At 36.3% G+C, this 18,700-nt stretch overlaps 1 protein-coding gene across 3 annotated transcripts in view; it reads right to left on the reverse strand.

Moving 5' to 3' along the window:
- Nucleotides 1–5,120: 5,120 nt before the first annotated feature.
- LOC105568147 (glutamate receptor ionotropic, kainate 1) overlaps nucleotides 5,121–18,700 on the reverse strand; it is a 150,509-nt gene continuing 136,929 nt past the window's right edge. Inside the window, exons 14-19 of one of the 3 annotated variants that reach the window (XM_012023567.1) lie at nucleotides 18,074–18,299; nucleotides 17,496–17,660; nucleotides 13,066–13,166; nucleotides 12,195–12,402; nucleotides 8,791–9,088; nucleotides 5,121–8,372 (exon numbers count right to left, since the gene is read on the reverse strand). In XM_012023567.1, coding sequence (XP_011878957.1) covers nucleotides 8,366–8,372; nucleotides 8,791–9,088; nucleotides 12,195–12,402; nucleotides 13,066–13,166; nucleotides 17,496–17,660; nucleotides 18,074–18,299 — 1,005 coding nt within the window. In that variant the 3' untranslated portion in view covers nucleotides 5,121–8,365. Of the gene's footprint in view, nucleotides 8,373–8,790; nucleotides 9,089–12,194; nucleotides 12,403–13,065; nucleotides 13,167–17,495; nucleotides 17,661–18,073; nucleotides 18,300–18,700 lie in introns of those variants that run through there. The other 2 variants (XM_012023569.1, XM_012023568.1) reach the window with 2 other exon arrangements.

The raw sequence follows: 18,700 nt of genomic DNA on the forward strand, positions 1-18,700 counted from the left end.
TCATTAATATTATATACAATTTCTGCTCCGAAAAAGAGAGAATTGACTACGAAAAGTGTCGAGTATGATATATCGATGGGTGAGCAATCATCCAAGTCGAGAGATACCTTGAGATCTACAAGTAACAGTAGGACGAGGCATCACAGCTTTTCCGCTAGATCATCATCAAGGTTTTCTTTAAAATAAAATAATCAACTTTTATTTACGTGCTCAAGTCAAATTTTCCCAGTAGGTCACAAATTGTTGAAAATCGCTTTCGATTACGTTCGAAATCTGCTAGTTCGTCCGGAGAGCGATTGGGTGTCTCTATGACATCGGTATTACGGTCAAAAACGTTAAGCACAGCGAAAATCAATAATACCGGTGAACTCAATATTGCCAATCTCGCCCCTGAATATTTCGCAACGAAACATCCTCGAGGTTCAAGATCGGCTACTTGTGCGAGAAAGAGTACGGTGAGGAACATGTTCAGCTAATAACCGAACTGGATGAGACATGTAAAGATCAGTTGCGTCCAAAATTTCTACTTGAAAGTCCAAATTTTACTATTTCAGCCTCCACTATTGCGTCAGGTTAATGAGGCTACTGGAAAATCCAATGAGCTGCGATTGAAAGTTAGATCGTTAACGGGTAGTACTATATATCTGGTGCATGTCTTGGCCGATGAGTCAGTGGCGAAATTATATGAATTACTTGATAAAGCTATGCAAATATCCGCGCATAGAAGATATAAAGTAGTATTGAGCGGGTGAGGAAATATCTATTCAGATTGATATTCTTAATTTACAAAAATTAATAACAATTACGAAATAATTTACAAAAATTTAACCCACTTCCGTTTTCAATTGATATTATTGCTTAAAGATATTCGCCGAAGAGATTGCAACGTGCAAATACATCCCTAAAAGAAAGCGGAATTAACAGAGATTGTGTTCTCCATGTTGTGAACGATTGAATATTTATCGACTCGTGAAAGTAGGTTTTACATTTATATATGTTGTGTATCGACAAGTATGTGGAAATCCTAAAAATATAAAATCTTTGATATATAAATTTGCAAATAAAACAATGTATACAGCATTCTATTCTTTGAAATTGTATTTTTAAATTAATTAATTTATTTTGTCGAATAGAAACAATAACGGTAACGATACAGAAACAAAATGCTAAACGGTAAAAAGTGATGGATAAGTACAGATATAATTGTTATCAGTAATAGGTAATTATTTTTATGATGCATTTTTAAAGTACTGCTTAATTTTACAAATAGATTTTGTTGATTAATAATTTTTAGTCAAGTTATTATTGCAATAAGATAAATGATAGACATCTGTAAAAACGTTAAATAATTATCGGACGAAGAAATAGATTTTACCTTAGTATGGTACATATTTCAATATTTCAATATTGATGTTCGCCTGGCTGGGTATATATTTCTTGGTTAATACTTGCATGGGGAGCAAACTAGCATCTTCATTGTAATTAACCCTAGGCCATTGCACCGTAGTTCAGGTTTGTAATTACAGCGTGGATTGATTTACGATTCTGTTATTAACTATGTATCAGCACATAAAGTTCTAATGTTTAAAGTTAAAGGTGCAATTGATATTAAATTTTTTGTAATACTAACACTCCCCCTTTTCTTATTAGCCATGTTATTCAAATTTTTATTCTATTATACTACTTATAAAATATTACCAATACCTTTATTACTTTGATATTAAATTACTTTTAAATTTATCAATTTATAAATGTACAATTAAAGTAAAATATTATTTTAGAAATGATTCAGATGGTTTTATCAACGGTATAATAATGTTATTACAATAACATTTTTATTCGTATGATTAATTATTTTAAAATTTAAGTATTGAAAAAACATAAACTTTTGGACAGCAATATTTTATATGTAGAAGTGTTTTTTTCTTATTTCGTTACTTCTTCGCTAAATTGATCGCTAACGAACACGAGCTGAATCAAATCTAATAAAAAATAATAAAAGAAAATCTAATATGTTTCTATGAATAGTTTTTATTAATACATGAAACAATTCTCTCGGTTTTACCAATATCAAATTCGTTACAACTATGCGTGTCTAGAATTATGCGTATTAATAACATATGTACGTGATATGCGATGGATTAAGTAACATGATAGTACTTATGCGAATGTTGATATCAGGAAAATTATGGAATTTCCTATCATCATCGACACAAACCACGTCGTGAGAGCTCCGAGCTCTATCAATCAACGGGATAGGACTCGCGCAGATTTATCTATGGGCTTCCGCCGACGGATCTGTCATCGGATGCATTTCGATCAGATATCGCAGTGGGACGGTTAATAAGAGGTCCTGTTTGTCAATCGATATCCAAACTAGATGACACTCCCCCGGGAAATTTCTGCCGTATTCCGCTCGTAAATTTCATGAGCCGAGCTTCGCTTAAGAACTTGATCATGCATCCGCATTATCGCAAAATGAAACCAATAGAGGAATCTTACCCTTATACGCAGATATATTAAGCTTTAAGCTATTTCTTTAAAAACTAAGCAAAATTTCCAGACAATGGTAACACATAGACGCAATGTTATATGCCTACATGTGCGTATGTGTGTGAGTACATATTGATAGTATTGCTAAGTTAAATGTGAGGAACAGTTTACATCGAATGAGAAATTGTTTCCGATTTTTTCCAACGTCTGAAGCCAATAATGAATAGAGTACTTTCGTATTTTTATTTTGCCAATAATCTATCTTGTCTTATTTCACTTTGTTATTGCTAACGAATAGCCGGCAATAAATCCCGTTTTTGTCGCTTGTAACGTGCGATTTGTTAACGAACCGATTACACAGCAAAAAGGGGAGTAATTGTGTCGAGACAAAGAAAAGTGAGGATGACATCTGCTTTAAAGCATTGGGGCATTAATGGATCTCTCCATTGGTTTTAGCGCCTCGAGAGATAAAACATAAAAAAGGAAAGAAAGAGAAAAAGACGATGGAGCAAAAGGATCGTTTGTTCCACGGTCTCGTTAAGCAATATTGAAATTTTTTCTCTCGTTTACGAATTTTGCTCGCGTCGCTTAATAAATTTATTGTACATATAGCTTCAATAGACATCGAAAATTCAAAGATATAATTTAGACACCAATTCAGATCATAGAAGAATTGTGTTACAAAAATTAAAAGTTAAAAGAAAAATATTACTAGAAAAACTAGAAATAAATTTATTAACAGACTGAACCTTTGTTAAAAATTTACTTTTATTTATCGATCATGTTTCCGTGGAGTGTACACACTTGTCATGAGAAATTCTTCAAGAAGTGTATCAGAGTGTTCGTGTTAATGGTTAGCTGTTCCTGAAAGCTATCAAAGCTTCGCTCTAGGGATGATTGCGTTCCATGTACCTTCCCCTCATTTTTCTCCTGGTCTCAAATGTCGGGAAATGACCTGGATTTTACCGTACTCTCTTTGAAGCGACACGACTAAACGAATGCAATTTTCGATATGACGTAGCTGTAATGTGCTTACTTCGATGATGATTTAGCCTTTTTATAACAATTTAATGTGCTGTTTCAATAGCACGAAATGTATGCGATGGAGACGCAGAATTTAAGATACAAAGTTTCTCAAGTTTGGTATTTATAAGTCTTCTTCTCTTGTGTTGCATTGACGATATCTGACACTGTTTTTAAAAGCAATTGCAAAAATAATAACAGATAATGTGGTCTCTTAAATTCTGAATAATTGCAAACTACGTACAATCAATTAGTTTCAATTATAAATAACGTTTTTAAATAATCAAAATGTACATTACAGTGACTAACGATTAAAAAAGCAAACGATAAATATTAATGATAATTACCAATTTTTCATTCAATAGGTTCGATAATGGTAGATTCTTTGCTAAGAATGGATTTAATGTTTATCTTATAAAACTGAATCCAGGCTTGAGGCTGAAATTGAAATCGGAAACCTTTAGAACACAACTACAACTGTTAACGTGTAAACCTTTCCAAGTTAAATACTAGAACTTGTTCCATTCGTTATTCTGCTCGGGTTGCATTTTTCTGTTGGCTAAATTGAATCTTTGACTCGATTAGAGAATCTGGGAGTTGCGCAGTTGTCCAGTCATGCATATTTCACCGATTCCTTTATCTGCTTTGTTCTACGGATATCGGATTATATACGATTATGGATTTGCGATGTAACAATTTCCTCGAATTCCGTCGAATATAGTCGCTTTCTGTACCGCGAATCGTTGAGAGCTATTGGATGCATTATCGGAATATCTTGCCAGTGGATTTGTCGAGAATTGCGAATCTACGGTTTCTGATTAGCATAAACATTTTAGTGATAGTTTTGAATAATCAGTCAAAGGCATAGTCTGAAATATTTTAATCGGGTGTTAGTTTTGATTGGCAAATTATATTATATTGATTTATCGTCTTGTCCTCGAAATTTGTGCTGATAGAATCATTTGTGAAGAAATGCAACGGTAGAATCATACTTACCTAAATGTCTCGCGAATATACTTTCGAAAAACTGATAGCCTTCGCCTGCCATTTATAAGAGAATTATAGAGAAAATTAAAGAGAATACAAAAGCTATGATATTATACGATAGTAAAATTAATTGGATTGCGTAGATGAAAGAATTTTGGAAAAGGAATAGAGAAATGAAATGTATACGATTGAGGAATACATGTATACGAAGAAAACGAGAAAGTATACAACATATTAACGTGATAATTTTTACAATTTTTAATCTTCTAATTTTACCACAAAAAGATTTTTTCTCCTCAGAGGTTAGGTTTTCCTAAAATAATATTTAAAATTACAGGATTTTATGTCCTCAAATATTCATTTTTCTTCTGCAATGACGCTTTTAATTTTACGTCTCTTTTATGATTAATTTTTTCATAGTGATCTGTCTTTAAAAAAAAGAGCGTGTCTTTAACGTTACATAATCACTGAAATTTTACACTACGGTAATAATAGCTTTGAGGGGTAATAGAAATATATTTTAAATCCACAATTTTATATACAGATTGAAACTTTTACGAGCGCCAAGAAAGTTTATTTCCTGTATTATTAAAAACTGTACAATCGGTGTTCAAATCTTTTATTTCGATGTGGAGAAAGTGTCGAGTTGTTCTTGCTGATAAACATTCATAAACATTTCTTTTGACTAGAGTTTTATTACTAACGCGCCAATTTTTCAGTTTTATGCAACGAAAAAGTGAATGATTTTGTCGGAACAAAGTGATAATCGTATATGTATAATAATAATATTCAACTGTTTTTGGATGTTTCAGAAAATTTTCATGAAAGTGAGAGTATAGAAATAGTTCTTATGCAAAAATGGAAGTATTGTGTCGTGTTGCATACACTTATGATATAGATTTGCTCCACTGAAAATTTATACATTATTCGCACAAATATACATATAGAACCATCGGGCTAATAAATTCCGTGACGAATGTTATTAATGACCTTAATGATTCAGATAAATTAAACTTCCACCTTTTTTTTTTAACTATGTCATGTGTATAATGCAGATGCATAGTGTAGTCGTACAAACATATCGAATTAAAAATGTGTATCGCAAATTGTTTGTTATTATTGGCAGTATAGTTGACTTTTACGGTTTTTTTACCTCTCCTTCATCATTTTTTTCGTAAACGCAACATTTGTTGTTAACTATTTGCATACATACATACTTGTAGAATTGTTCTCACTCTCTCTCTTTTTTAACGGCTCATAACGTATCAATAAATTCGCTGAACGACGTAATCTCTTTAACAAACAGCGATACACGCACGTAATAATGTTCACAATACGGAACGTCGCAACGTATGGCTAAAAACTGTCGAAGAGTTAACCTACTTTACCTTTTCTTCTCGTGAAAAACACTCGCTGTACACGCGTCAGTATGATAATAAACTATTCGATTGTGTCAAAATACGACTAGATCTTTTAGCGCATTTGCACGCTTCATAGATTTTCTCGTCTAGCGCACGGGTGCGTAATATGTACGTATATATGTACACACGTCGACGCATACATACATATACAGATTTATACATATACATTATAAGTGTATTTATAAATTGCACATACATTTATACAAAAGATTTATAAACCACTTCTCAACAGTTAGTATGTTTTATTTATGGTACAGGAAGGGAGAGTTAGAGATGCCAGTGTGATCGTATTTCTTTACCTGTCATTCGAAGTATCTTACGACTCAATTTCTGACTGATTTTTACAAATGCAAACGCAAATTTTATAGAGGGCTGCCAATATTTCTCTTAAAAAGGATTTATTTTACACTAACTTATTTATTTGCTACTCTCAATGTAGTGAAAGTAATTTTCTATAATATATACCAAACACACATAATAATATATATATTATTATTTATTATTAAAAATTTATATATTATATTTGTTGTAACTCTTTTGTCAACGTATTGTTGACTTTGTTGTAGCTCGAACTTTAAATTTTTTTATCTCCCTAATTAAATCATTAAAACTGATTTCTGACGTAAGCAACAATACATAATTTTTTAATTAACTATTAATCGTATTTTTTTCACTAATTATATTTCATCAATAAGTTTAGAAGTAACATTTGAATAATTAATGCTGTAAATTTTTCGTAACAATAAGCAGTACTTGCATTTACTTTCTGTAAATTCGAGTTTTGTACCCGCACATTTTTACTCGAAGTTATTGGACGCATGGCATTTTTTTAGGCTAAACTCTGGCAGTGGTTATTAATTCGAATTTGGTCCGAGTCATACGATACAATTGTCCATTCCGTTTTATTGCCCTGCGCTTATCGTGCTGTCGCGAGTTACATGCGAGTTTTATTTAGCCGTTCGTAGCCTACGATCATTTACTTGTCTATTGGTTCTGTCTGGTTTGCATCTTTGATCGAGATTACGAATGGTAAAATATTTACCTCGTGAATATTATGGTTGCAGCAAAATTGCGTCCGAAATTATTGTCACTGGAAACTGCATTCCAATAGACATTGGCGTTAGCGTGCGACTATATCAGCGATCCTGCGATTTACACATTCACACGTAGAATTGCAAAATCGCAATTACGACCGTATTTTGATCTCAGTTATCGATTACATGTTACTGCCAATAAGTTAAGAGATAATTGTGAATATTTAGATATTTTGCAATGGATAATCTGATGTTTTATGATTTATTTATTGGTTCCCGCGAATAGTTTTTAGCCTACAAATCGCAGTACGGGTGGGATATAATTCTATATGTGAAAACCAGTCGATTTAACAAGCTTTGTCGATCTTATAAATCCGTTTCGATATGTTTAACTTGAAATTCGGCTATAATATCGGCTCGCGTTCCGTCGCGGACGGTTTCTGGCCCGGTTGGATACTTCGAACAAATGTCCGGCTTTCCACTCGATTCTACCGTTGCCCCGGGGAATTTCGAAACACCAGCAATTCCTGGTCAACTAGCATTGCGCCTGGCATTTCATTTTCTATGCAGTTCCCGTTATTCCGGTTGATCCGTGACATTCACGCACTAGCACTTTTCAATTTGATACGGATCCGGCCTCGATTCGTTGGTCAGACGTATGCTACAGAGAGATACGCGTTGTTTACGAACAGTATTCCGTTGTCTTCACAGACCGGCAGACCCGATAGTTCCCGCGATCCACTCGTTTCGTTGATGCTGCCTGTACAAACAGTTGCACGTGAGCAACCACATAGTTTCCATCCATTATCCCGATTAGAGCGCACGTCCTTGCATCAACGTGTCGGTTCCATCGATATCTTCGCGGATACACGCGGGATCATACGTGCCAGGGTGTAATCTCGATTTTGCTTAATCTCCGAGAATATCACACGAGCTAGCTATATCACACGCCCATTTACCATAGTTCTGTTGAAACGATACGAGAATGCGTTATCGGAGCTTCTTAAAGCATCTCGCGAAAAAGAAACACTAATTTCGATCACAGCATTCTCGTCCAATTGACCTCAGTCTCAGATTCTCGTTTGCACGCTCTCGATCGATGATTTGACATCGTCGTCGGCGCGGGATGGCCCTCGTTGCGGTTTACCAACCCGCCCCGGCGACTATATGTGCTATAAGCACGTCTCTTTCTGATCTATCACGTTGATGACCACCGAGGCCTGCGTGGGCAGTTCCTTTTGGACAGGCACACCTGTCGGTACCTCTTCGAGTATTGGTCAAAGGGTCGTGGTCCTCGAGACCGTTACTGAGGGTGGCGGTGGCGGCGGGGGCGGCGGGGAAATTACTACGTCCGGTTCACCACCCGCTAGGTCGCAGTCGAATCTCCAGAGAATATTCTCAGGGTGGTCACCTCCTAACATAGTACAATAGTCGATAATTCAGTGGCATAATATCGAGTGAACAGCATAAATGATTCCACGTCAATATTCAGTACAATTCATTCTTTATAATTAATTGTAGTACAGATAATTCTTAAACCTTGGATTTATAAAATACTTTTTCGCTATACGTTTGATTGGAAAAGGAACGGAAGTTCTCATAATAATTTGACAATTTAATAGTTTAAAGCAATGCGATCATCATTTCTTTCCATATTTTATACCTTTGAACAAATCAAATCTGTTGACATTTTTCCAATTTTGCTACAGTAACGATGTCGCAAACACTGTGCATTTAATTTATGCGAACTTAATCGGCACGATCAACGTGACCACTTGACTTAGCAAATATAATAGGACAATCGATATTGGTGACCGGCTAGATGGTCGTACCTTGACCCAAGATGATGCCCGAAGAGCCCCGTCTCTGTCTCGGCGGAGGTGCTTGGTGTTTGTGCGAATGGTGGCTGTGATGATGTGAATGTGAGTGGCAGTGCGTGTGACGCGTGTGCGTGGGGGTGACTTTGCACGGTGGCGGTAGCTGTTGTTGCGACTGTTGCTGCTGTTGCTGCTGCTGCTGTTGAGGACGAAGATGAGGACGAGGCCTGTGCTAGGTGTTCCCGCCATGGGACACCTGATCGAAGCTCAATGATTTCTTCATCTCCGTCATCGACAACGCACCACCCTCCTGCTGAGAAATAAGTAAACGCAAGTGTTAGCTATATCGGGCTGACTAGCGGAGAGCTGAGTTCTACGATGACACGAGTGGACAGACGAGTTATTAAAAGTTGTGCCAAGTTGTTAAAAGTTTGTAAAAGTAGGCGGGAAGATTGTCATTGGGCCACCGCGCGCCAGCGTTGATAACTATGTCTTTAGAGTCTTGTCTGTTTGAAACGGCCGGCACGTGCTTCGCGAAATAATCTTTTTTTACGGGAATTCCGGGGTGCAGTAATGTCGATATGGCTTTCGGATCACGTTTTTAGAATGGAACGAGGCGTGCGAGGTACACGTAGACATATCGCTGGTTAAAAGACTGCTATGAAGGCGGAGCTTACGGTTAATAAAACGAATTTCTCTACGAATAGTCTAGACAGATCAATCCTATATAGATAATTCAAAGGAAGATATGAAAGAGATAATTATTCACTAACACGCACACTAACACAATTTAACATCGAGTAATTCTAATAACACGAATAAAATGAATACATCAAATGCGTGTATTTTAACATTTATCATCGGTTGATTATTTGATATTTTATTTGATCGATATCAATTTATTATTTTTGTCGTCGCATTTGTCCGCAGGGTATTATACAATATGTAAATGTTAGATATGTTTGAATAATCTACAATTTAGCGCTGTACTTATGAATCAGCGCGAAAATCATGATTTGAGGAGTGGTAATGTGACAGATAATGAACAGAGAGCACTCGAATTTGATGGAGACATAATAATGCGGTCACACTCACAGTGCGGTTTATTGGGATTCAGAATTCAGAATGCGCGTTGTTCGCGGGAAATACAATTGCATTTTCTCAACAATGCAATGTCGCTATTTATATCGTGTATCATCGACAAATGGTATATTAACCACGAGTTAATTGCTGTCAGATAGTCGAACACATTACGTGTGTTACGATGCAATACATTTACATTCGCGGACACCACAGATTCTCGTTTGTGTACGTAAAATTGTGCACCGCGTGCCAGATAACTTTATAAAAGTAATCATTCTTTTTATCTTGAAAAGAATGAGTGCTGACAATGATTGAAGAGTTTGAATGGTTTTGAGGTCGATTCTGCAGTCTATCACTTTATATTATCGTAGCAGTATTTGGCAGGTGGCATTTCGAAAGATATATCACATATTTGCAAGAGACACTAGAATTAGAAGTAATAGTTATATTCAGCTTTGAACGGTTAATTAAATTTAGTTGAGTCTTTAATTCTACGACGACACGGTTACAATTAATCATAAGGTAAATGAGACAGTCCGTGTGATGAAAAGGATACAATGTTAAAGAGCAAAGAGATCAAATGGAAAACTGTCACTTTTGTATCGGAAATTTTTTCAGAGCGTGTCGTATCGAATATCTCGCATAGTTTATGAATACTAATAAAAAGTATTGTCCGGTTTAACTCGTATCATCTAAAAGTGAATTAATTGCATACTTTTTGGAATGTTTTTGAAACTTTTTAGTTCTTTTAGATGTTTTGGTTAATTCTTTGGCTAATTTTTAAGAATATACTTTTCAAATGACAAGAGAGAATTTTTGTCGGAAACAATAATTTTTCTTCAAAACATGCATGCGCAAAAACTAAACACTGATACTAACTTTAGAAATAATATTGATTTTCGATAATCCTCATAATTCTACACTTTAGATTAGCTTAAAATAAAACAAATAATTCCCCATGTTACAGGATATAGCGTAATTATAGTTTTATATTAGAATTTCTCATGCTCTTTTAAAGAGATAACATAAAAAATAATACAATTTACAAAATATTCTTATTTGCAAACTCTTTTATCGCGAGTTCTTCTCATAAAATTTTAAGAGGCTTGCGCAGTTAGGCAATAAAATATTTTATTCTTTGTACGTTTTTATGAAGTTAGTTTATTTCTGTGGCAAACATTTGTATTCTCGTTTTATGTGAAATATTCCTGATAGATTTACAACAAATGATAACTTTCTATAAAAATGTAACATATACGTTCCTCTGAAGTTTACAAAATACGGTTTATATTGCTCAACGAAAAAATAACGTTATTGATTTTATTCATCGCGTAATATCTGCATCGTGAAACTAAACCATTCTCCATAGAAATTTCACTAAATTGCGCTCGAAGGTATAATGCGCAATAAAGCGTACACTGTTGTTGTTACAAGTTTATGCATGCAATTATGTCTAACGTACGATACTGTAATTGTAAGCGTGTATGACATGATCCTGCATTGCAGGCAGTTCGTTAACTGCAAAACATAAAACGTGCGTAAACGGAAAATATCTTGTAATAGAACACACGTTTTGTAATGTGCGTGGCACACGCGTCGTAAAGTAGTCTCGCAATCTAAAATCAATACAACGGCCAAAAATATATACATCGTACAACACACACAGATAGACGTGGGTGTACAATAAGTCCGTGCGAAATCCGCGTGGGAGGCAACTTGGCGATTTGTAATACTCCCTTGTCAAATGATGTGGCGGAATCTTTCTCGATTACCCATTATTTCCCTGATTTTGCGTTTCTATAGTGTAAAAAATATTTTGGGGGGGGGGCTTCATGGGAGCTGTACTCTCAGCACGGTAACGTGAATCTTCGACTGACATGCAGCACTGCATATACATATATTGGCTCTCAAGAATACTTTCTCGCTAACACAAAGACGAGAAAAATCCAGGGTTCACGTAATTGGCTTTGTTCGGCGAAATTGAATTACCGTGGCATGAGTACTGCTCCGTGCGACCAACAATCGGCTCTCCTCGGAAAACTCCTGTAATCTGCTACCGCGTTTCTGTCTCTCCTGATTGTTTCGCCACTTTTTTTTCCCGCGAATATGTACGCCAATGACAATTTGCTCAAGTCCGTTTCAAGTGTCTGGGCAGAATTCGTAATTGCGTCGCGCGCAACACGAATTCCTTAAGTCGTCGTTACAGTTTTGTGAACATGAAATTGAAGTAAAGGTAGAAAAATGCCGAATTCGCAGTTTGCACTAAAAATTGCATCCCCGAAGACACCGATCGCAAGACTTGATCGCGTGCCCGTCGTGTGGGACAAGACTTACACCATTTAATCGCGGGATCTCGATGCTCGGTATGTAGGTAGTCTCCTCATGTTCGGAGGAGCAGAGGCGCGTTCTTCTCCTGGAGGAACGCGGGCTGCAACGGCCGCACAGCCCGGCGGCCGCGGAATTGCGTGATTTCGCAGCGGGCCTCTGCCGGGAACCGCAACGGACGGCGAATCGCAATTCCGAGGCCATCTCGGCACAGAGAGACTGTCGAGCGGTTAAATGATGGTCGATGCGCAGGAGGTGCATGTGCGTGTTTACCGTCCAAGAAGTAATCGTCGACGATGCAGGCAGTGGACGCCGGTACGACAGATACAACATACATCAAGAGACAATACACAAAACGATCATACGAGACCCGAACGCATGCAAGGCTGATTTCTCCATCACGTGAGGTCGTTTGCTCATCAAGACGTTCCTTCCAACAAATATAGCTTCTCACATTAACATCCAGTCTATATGCATTCAACTTGAAAATTAAATACACGTCAAGATTAAACATCAGCGAAAATGAGAGGGCTGGTACTTGATTGAATACGCAAGAGAATGGAAAGATTCAAAATTAAAACACATTCTTCGTGTGATTGTACTTTATCGTACTATTGTAATTCTCTTTTTGGAATAGAATTGAATCCATTACATTTAATATGCATTCTGCCTGTTACGCTCAGCGCAAAGCAGTATGAGTGATAACAATAATGCATCGTGGATATAGGAAATAACAAATTGGAAATGATCATTACGAGAATTTGAGGAGTGACGGAATTTTGTGAATCAAGATTGAAACGACCTCGCCTATCGAAGAGAAAGTACAACTCATGCAGCACGTTCACATAAAATTCTATTTTGCCGGCGTCTCGTTCAGCTTACCCTGTCCGATTGAGAATTCTTCTTGGAGTTCCAGCAGAACTCGAGGATCGCTACCAGGATCGCCAGTGCCAGACCGCAGAGCAGTACAACGAAGACACCGCCTGAAATGACAAAACCGAAAGCACATTATTTTAATGACAGCGAAATCGCTCGTCCTTCTCTAATTTCGCTGTGAGCGAGACGCCGTTGACAGCTACGAAGTACGACGGGGCGTGTTTGTACCCTATTTCAAACTCTCTTCGTGACTCCTCCGCTCTCTCTCTCCCCCTGCCACCCTTTGTGGCGCTAGTTTGTCGAGGAGCAAAAAGAAGAGGGAAGAAGTACGGCCAAAGAAAAAAGGCTCGCAGCGACGGCCGCAGAAAATCGTGCGCGCAATATCTAAGCGAAGCGTGCGCTCTCAAATCGATCGCGCTATACTTTTTGGTCTGTTTCATGGAGAAACTTGGCGATGGAGCATTCGTGGGTAACGATCGTGAGTAGGGCGTGCGTGGAAACGTATATACTGATAAATGGCGAGGTGCTTGTATTTATTGCGATGCGAGAGTCGTGCGAAAACAGTGAAGTCGGGAGGGATATTTACGTTCGATACGAAGTTTACCCCCGATAGAAACGAAAGGATGGAAAGTATGCGGAAGTTCAAGAGAGCGTTGCATTCGGAATTAACAGTTGTTTCCACAAAGATCCCCAAGATTATTTGTAAGACCGGAACTTTCTGACACGGGTCATGAATTGATATATGCTAGCTGCTTATGAGTTGCCACTTTTCTCACTTCTTTAAGCGTGGATAAACATTCGATATTCCGTGTAATCGTTAGTTACGATAACTGATAAAATTTGTGAAGGATTAAAAAATGCTCAATATTTATTATACTTTTTATCTCGGAGCTAATAAATTTAATGATTATTGCGAGATATAGAATGTTGGACTAGCTATAAAAAAATTGGAGCAAACTGCTTTGGGTAAACACTTCAACTTCCTTGCCAATATTTCTCTGTACGTGATCAGAGATGAGTTTCCACTTTATTGGTCGAAAATACGGTGCAAAGTTCGTTTTCGTGCAGTCAGCAAATTCGCCTTTCGCGAACTTCTCAATTTCTCCCGTATAAATTCCATGCTGAGAAGCTAAGCCATTAGGAATTAATCATTTCCTGCAGCTATTATCTATAATTTACTCAATCATTTTTCAACTGAAATTTGTAAGATATATTTCTTCCAAATATTTAAATTGCTTTCAATTATTTGCGCGCACAAAACAATTATTTTAATTCGTAGGAAATAAAAATTAAACGTAATAATAAAAGGCAGAGAGAACTTTGTGAAATACATTTGCTAATGCTGGGAAACATTTTTATCAGTGAAACTTTTAGCTATATATTTCGAGCCAGGAGAAAGAATGGGAAACAAAGTATGTAGGAAGGAGGGGCTTTTGAACAGGCTAAAAAGTGTCCACTTATCGTTGACGGCAAGACAACTGAGATCTCGAGGGGAGGGGGATGCAAAGTAGATTTGCATAACTACACCGTCGTGATTTATGACGACAGTCCGGACGTCTCACCGGAAGGACGAAAGTTACTCGCGCGGGCGCCTGGATATCACTAGGGCTTTGCCTATTTCACGAAACGATATCAAAAGCTGGGCCCGGAGCGAGGTCGTGCGACATTGTACACCTAGAGGCCGATCCAAGTTCCGCGGTGGGAAGTTCTGTTCACCGAGTTACAGGATATATGCCTAAGTTTTCCGTAAAGAGACGGCGTACTCTCGCCAAAACACTTGGGCACGAACCGGGAATTATCCGGAGCTCATCGTTCTCGAAGAGATTCTCTCGCTAATTCGGAAACTCGCCGAGTTCTACCGATGTTCCGAGACAAATGAGCGAAGAGAATGCAAGGTCGCGCTAAGTGGATTCGAGTGAATTTCCGACATTGTTATCTTCACGCGAGCAGGATACGTTTATCAATTCCATTTCATTGGTCAATGAATACAGTGTACAAGAAAATATAGCGTTAGATGCATCAACGTTACTACACGTTAATAAATGCCGCATAACTCTGCATATGCAGTTTAAAATTGACTAACTTTGAGTCTATTTTACTTGATTGTTTGTTTATTTTTATTGATATTTTTTTTATTCATTACCATCATTAATATTAATAACTAAACACGACTAAAATTGAACAACAGCACTCATTAATAATTAATATGAATAATTTTTTAAATTATTTATCTAATATTGTAAGATAACGTATCAGATTTTAAAGAAATGTCTCTTTTCTTTCTCTTTATACCTTTAACTTTGATTTATTCGAGAATAATACAAATACGCGAAGATATCCTTGCGAATCTAAAAGATGATGTTCGCAGAACCAGGTCGCGACCTCTTTCTTTTCGCTGTTGTCGGACCCTGCCCGTTATCAGGTCCGCGAGAGCCGATTTCTTTCCTTGTGAAATTTTACGTGGTCTAATTATACATATAACAGCACGCCGAAAAGTTATTACAAAAGGGACATGTGGTTAGCTGTCGCGTGTAAAACAACAGGTGCTTCTCGAAAGTATTAATAATCGCACGTTAAAACCGAAAGAACGTAACTGGACACATTATACTTATGTATGATAATGAGAAAATTTTTTTCTATAATACAATAGATATTATATACTAAAAATTGCAATTTTTAATAAACGTTATTAATTTTATTAATTGTATTAATTATCGTTTATCAAATAAATAATTTTTATTATAGAATATAAAGTAGGCAGGCACATTTGTTATAATTACATTTAATATTAATTTAAAATAATTGCAAGGTTTCTCAGGCAAGTTCATGAAAAGATTTCCTACGACGTTTTTAAAGCTTCCAACAAAGTGAAAGAGCCAACCTCATATATTTCACATTTTTGTCTCAATTACTTCAACACTGGTGAAAGAACTTTCTTTTCTCGAAGGTAGACTGCTTATTCTTATTCTTAAAATAGCACGATAAAGGTCAGTGGACAACGATCACTTTTTTCCATGACAAATAATCAAGAGACATTGGAAAGAACGAAAATTAGCAATTCAACTGTAATTTCGCGAGATTTTTGCGTCTCGTTGTTCAGACACTTCGTTCTTCTTTCTGTCTTGTCTCGAGTACATTTACACCGCCGGCAAAATGGGTACTTATCCAAGTTACAAGGCGACGGAGAAACGGCGACGAGGAAAGGGAGGCAAAGTAGGTAGATAGCCCAAGAGTTTCCGCGAGTGAAAGGGAAAAAAGAAAAAACTGAATCAAAGCGGGGAGGGGAAGAAGGAACTTGTTGTGACTTCCATAAAAATCCGGAAGCGGTTCCCAAAGAGTCCTAAGAAAAATTTGTCCGCGAACTTTACGTGAGATTCCGCGGCGCTTGAAAGCCTTCTCGTTTCTTCGATTCAGACCGTGTCCAACTCGACCAAATCTCGCTGTCCTCTCGTACAGTAACAAATTAATTTGCCCAGCGCTGATTGAGATGACCATAATATTTATGCACGATCTTTCCGCATAGTAATATCATTGATATTTATTTATTTTAGCATCTAATGAATTTGGCTTAAAAAATGTCATATGCGCGTAAAGATATTGCCATTTCCAATCTATAAATATGGTTAAAACATGAGTAGATAAATAATTACCTTTTTCCAATTTTAGGTGAAAACTTTTAATGCAACTTATGTAATTTATTAATTATATCATTATCTTCTCTGTAAATATCTTAATTTCCGTTTGCATTTAATTCTTCTTTTTACATATTCGTGATTTATACTGCCGTACAACAAAATGTCTCTTTTTACGATTTTTTTAAGTCATGTTGCACGTGAAAACTTTGTAAAGCGAACAGAATATATCATAGTTGAAATGACTTAAACAGACACGCGGGGCACGCGGAAGTTATGATTATTAAACATTTCCCTTTTGTCTGCGTACATACGAAATGTGTCGCCAATGGGATATGCCGCAGCTGTGACGGATATTTATTGCATGTAAATATAACTTGTAGGCTGCATTACCGTCCAAATTTGTTGTGCTATAATTGAAATACAGCTGTGGGAGAAATATAGCAAACTCGTTTTGCTAATATGCTATTGAATGTACGCGCGCGTATCAGTAACCTGGATAAACGTGATAACTTAATAAATTAAGCAGCTATTCGAACATCGTGAAAGGGACGTTTAAAGCAATTATTTTCGGCATTCAATTTAATGAAAATTAATCAGTCCTTTGATGTATTGTGTTATGCAATCCGTTAATGGAAATGAGTATTTCACTTTAATTTATGTAAATGTACACGATACAAACGTGTTCACATATAATTTAAAAAAATGGAAAATTTTTCTTATTCTCCTCGGTTAGTTGAATCTCTTTTATTTTATTTCTTTTTATAACTTGAATGATAGAAAAATATGATTGGATAAACATACCAATATTTTCAACTCCGAGAGCGTTAGCTTTGCTTTCCTTATTCTTGTCGTCTCTGGTGCATACATCGCCCATGTTCTTCCACCATTTATCATAGAGGATCTGTATTACACCTTTTTCCTGCAGCTCCAGAATAACTAGAGATATTTTATCCCTCCAGGGCGAACCTGCATATAAAAAGCCTTCGTTAGGCTGGCCAAGGGTTTCACAATTTCTGCCTCTGCAGCATAATCTCGAGCATAACTTTACCGTTGCATTTCACGTCAAATATGTTCAACACATTATTAAATAATATACGTGTTTAAAATATACTGTTCAATCTCATAAAACATATTCAAATTTTTTTCTCGTTCCTAGACGGAAATATATAATGTTTTCGGTACAATTATTTAACCGTACAATACTTTATAAATAAAGGCAGCGAATGTTTCAACTGGGTGCGCCGGCTTATGAAATCGATATTTTCTTAGAAATTTAATTGGACATTATCTGTTTCAGAAGCTTTTAATATATTAATTATGTTAGTAATTACTTTTTAAATCAAACTTTCTATTTGTTACTATCTATTTTTCTTATTTACCTTTTGGAGTAGCAATTCCGTATCCTTTGCTGTCTAACAAACCCCCTATTTGTGTCAGATTGCAATCGCGTTGAACTGCGTAATCGAGCATGGTTGACTCCATTAAAAATGCATAGTCTCCTTCCAGGACCCTCTTTACTCCTTCTTCATAGGTTTGAACAAACACAGATGGGCTCTTCGATTCCATAAACCTCCACATTTTCTGATAGATCCCAATTTTTGAATCCTGATTAAAGTATTTAGTGCCAGTTATTTAATTCTATAATCCCTTGTATTCAGTTTTGTCTTCTACATTCCATGATTTGGGATGGAAAAGTTTTAAATAAAAATTAAGTTTGATCACATATTGAGAAGTTAATATTGTATTGAAAGAGTCATTGGCTTTTTATTCGCGAATCGGATAATTTTATTGAGCAAATAATCGGTCTATGATGTTATCAATATTAAAGTTAAATTCAGGAATTTTTTGCTCATTATTTTGCTAACTAATTCGTTCATCTTTCTGATGGAAAAACGGCTCAGATGGAATGAGATTTACAAAAAGCGGTATTTTCATTTAACAAATGTAGTTTCCTGATAAAACGTTATAGCTTAATATACGATATTTCTAAAAGTATATTAAAAATT

Source organism: Vollenhovia emeryi, unplaced genomic scaffold, assembly GCF_000949405.1.
Source record: "Vollenhovia emeryi isolate VEMERY1.0 unplaced genomic scaffold, V.emery_V1.0 DF939131.1, whole genome shotgun sequence".
Lineage (NCBI taxonomy): Eukaryota > Metazoa > Arthropoda > Insecta > Hymenoptera > Formicidae > Vollenhovia > Vollenhovia emeryi.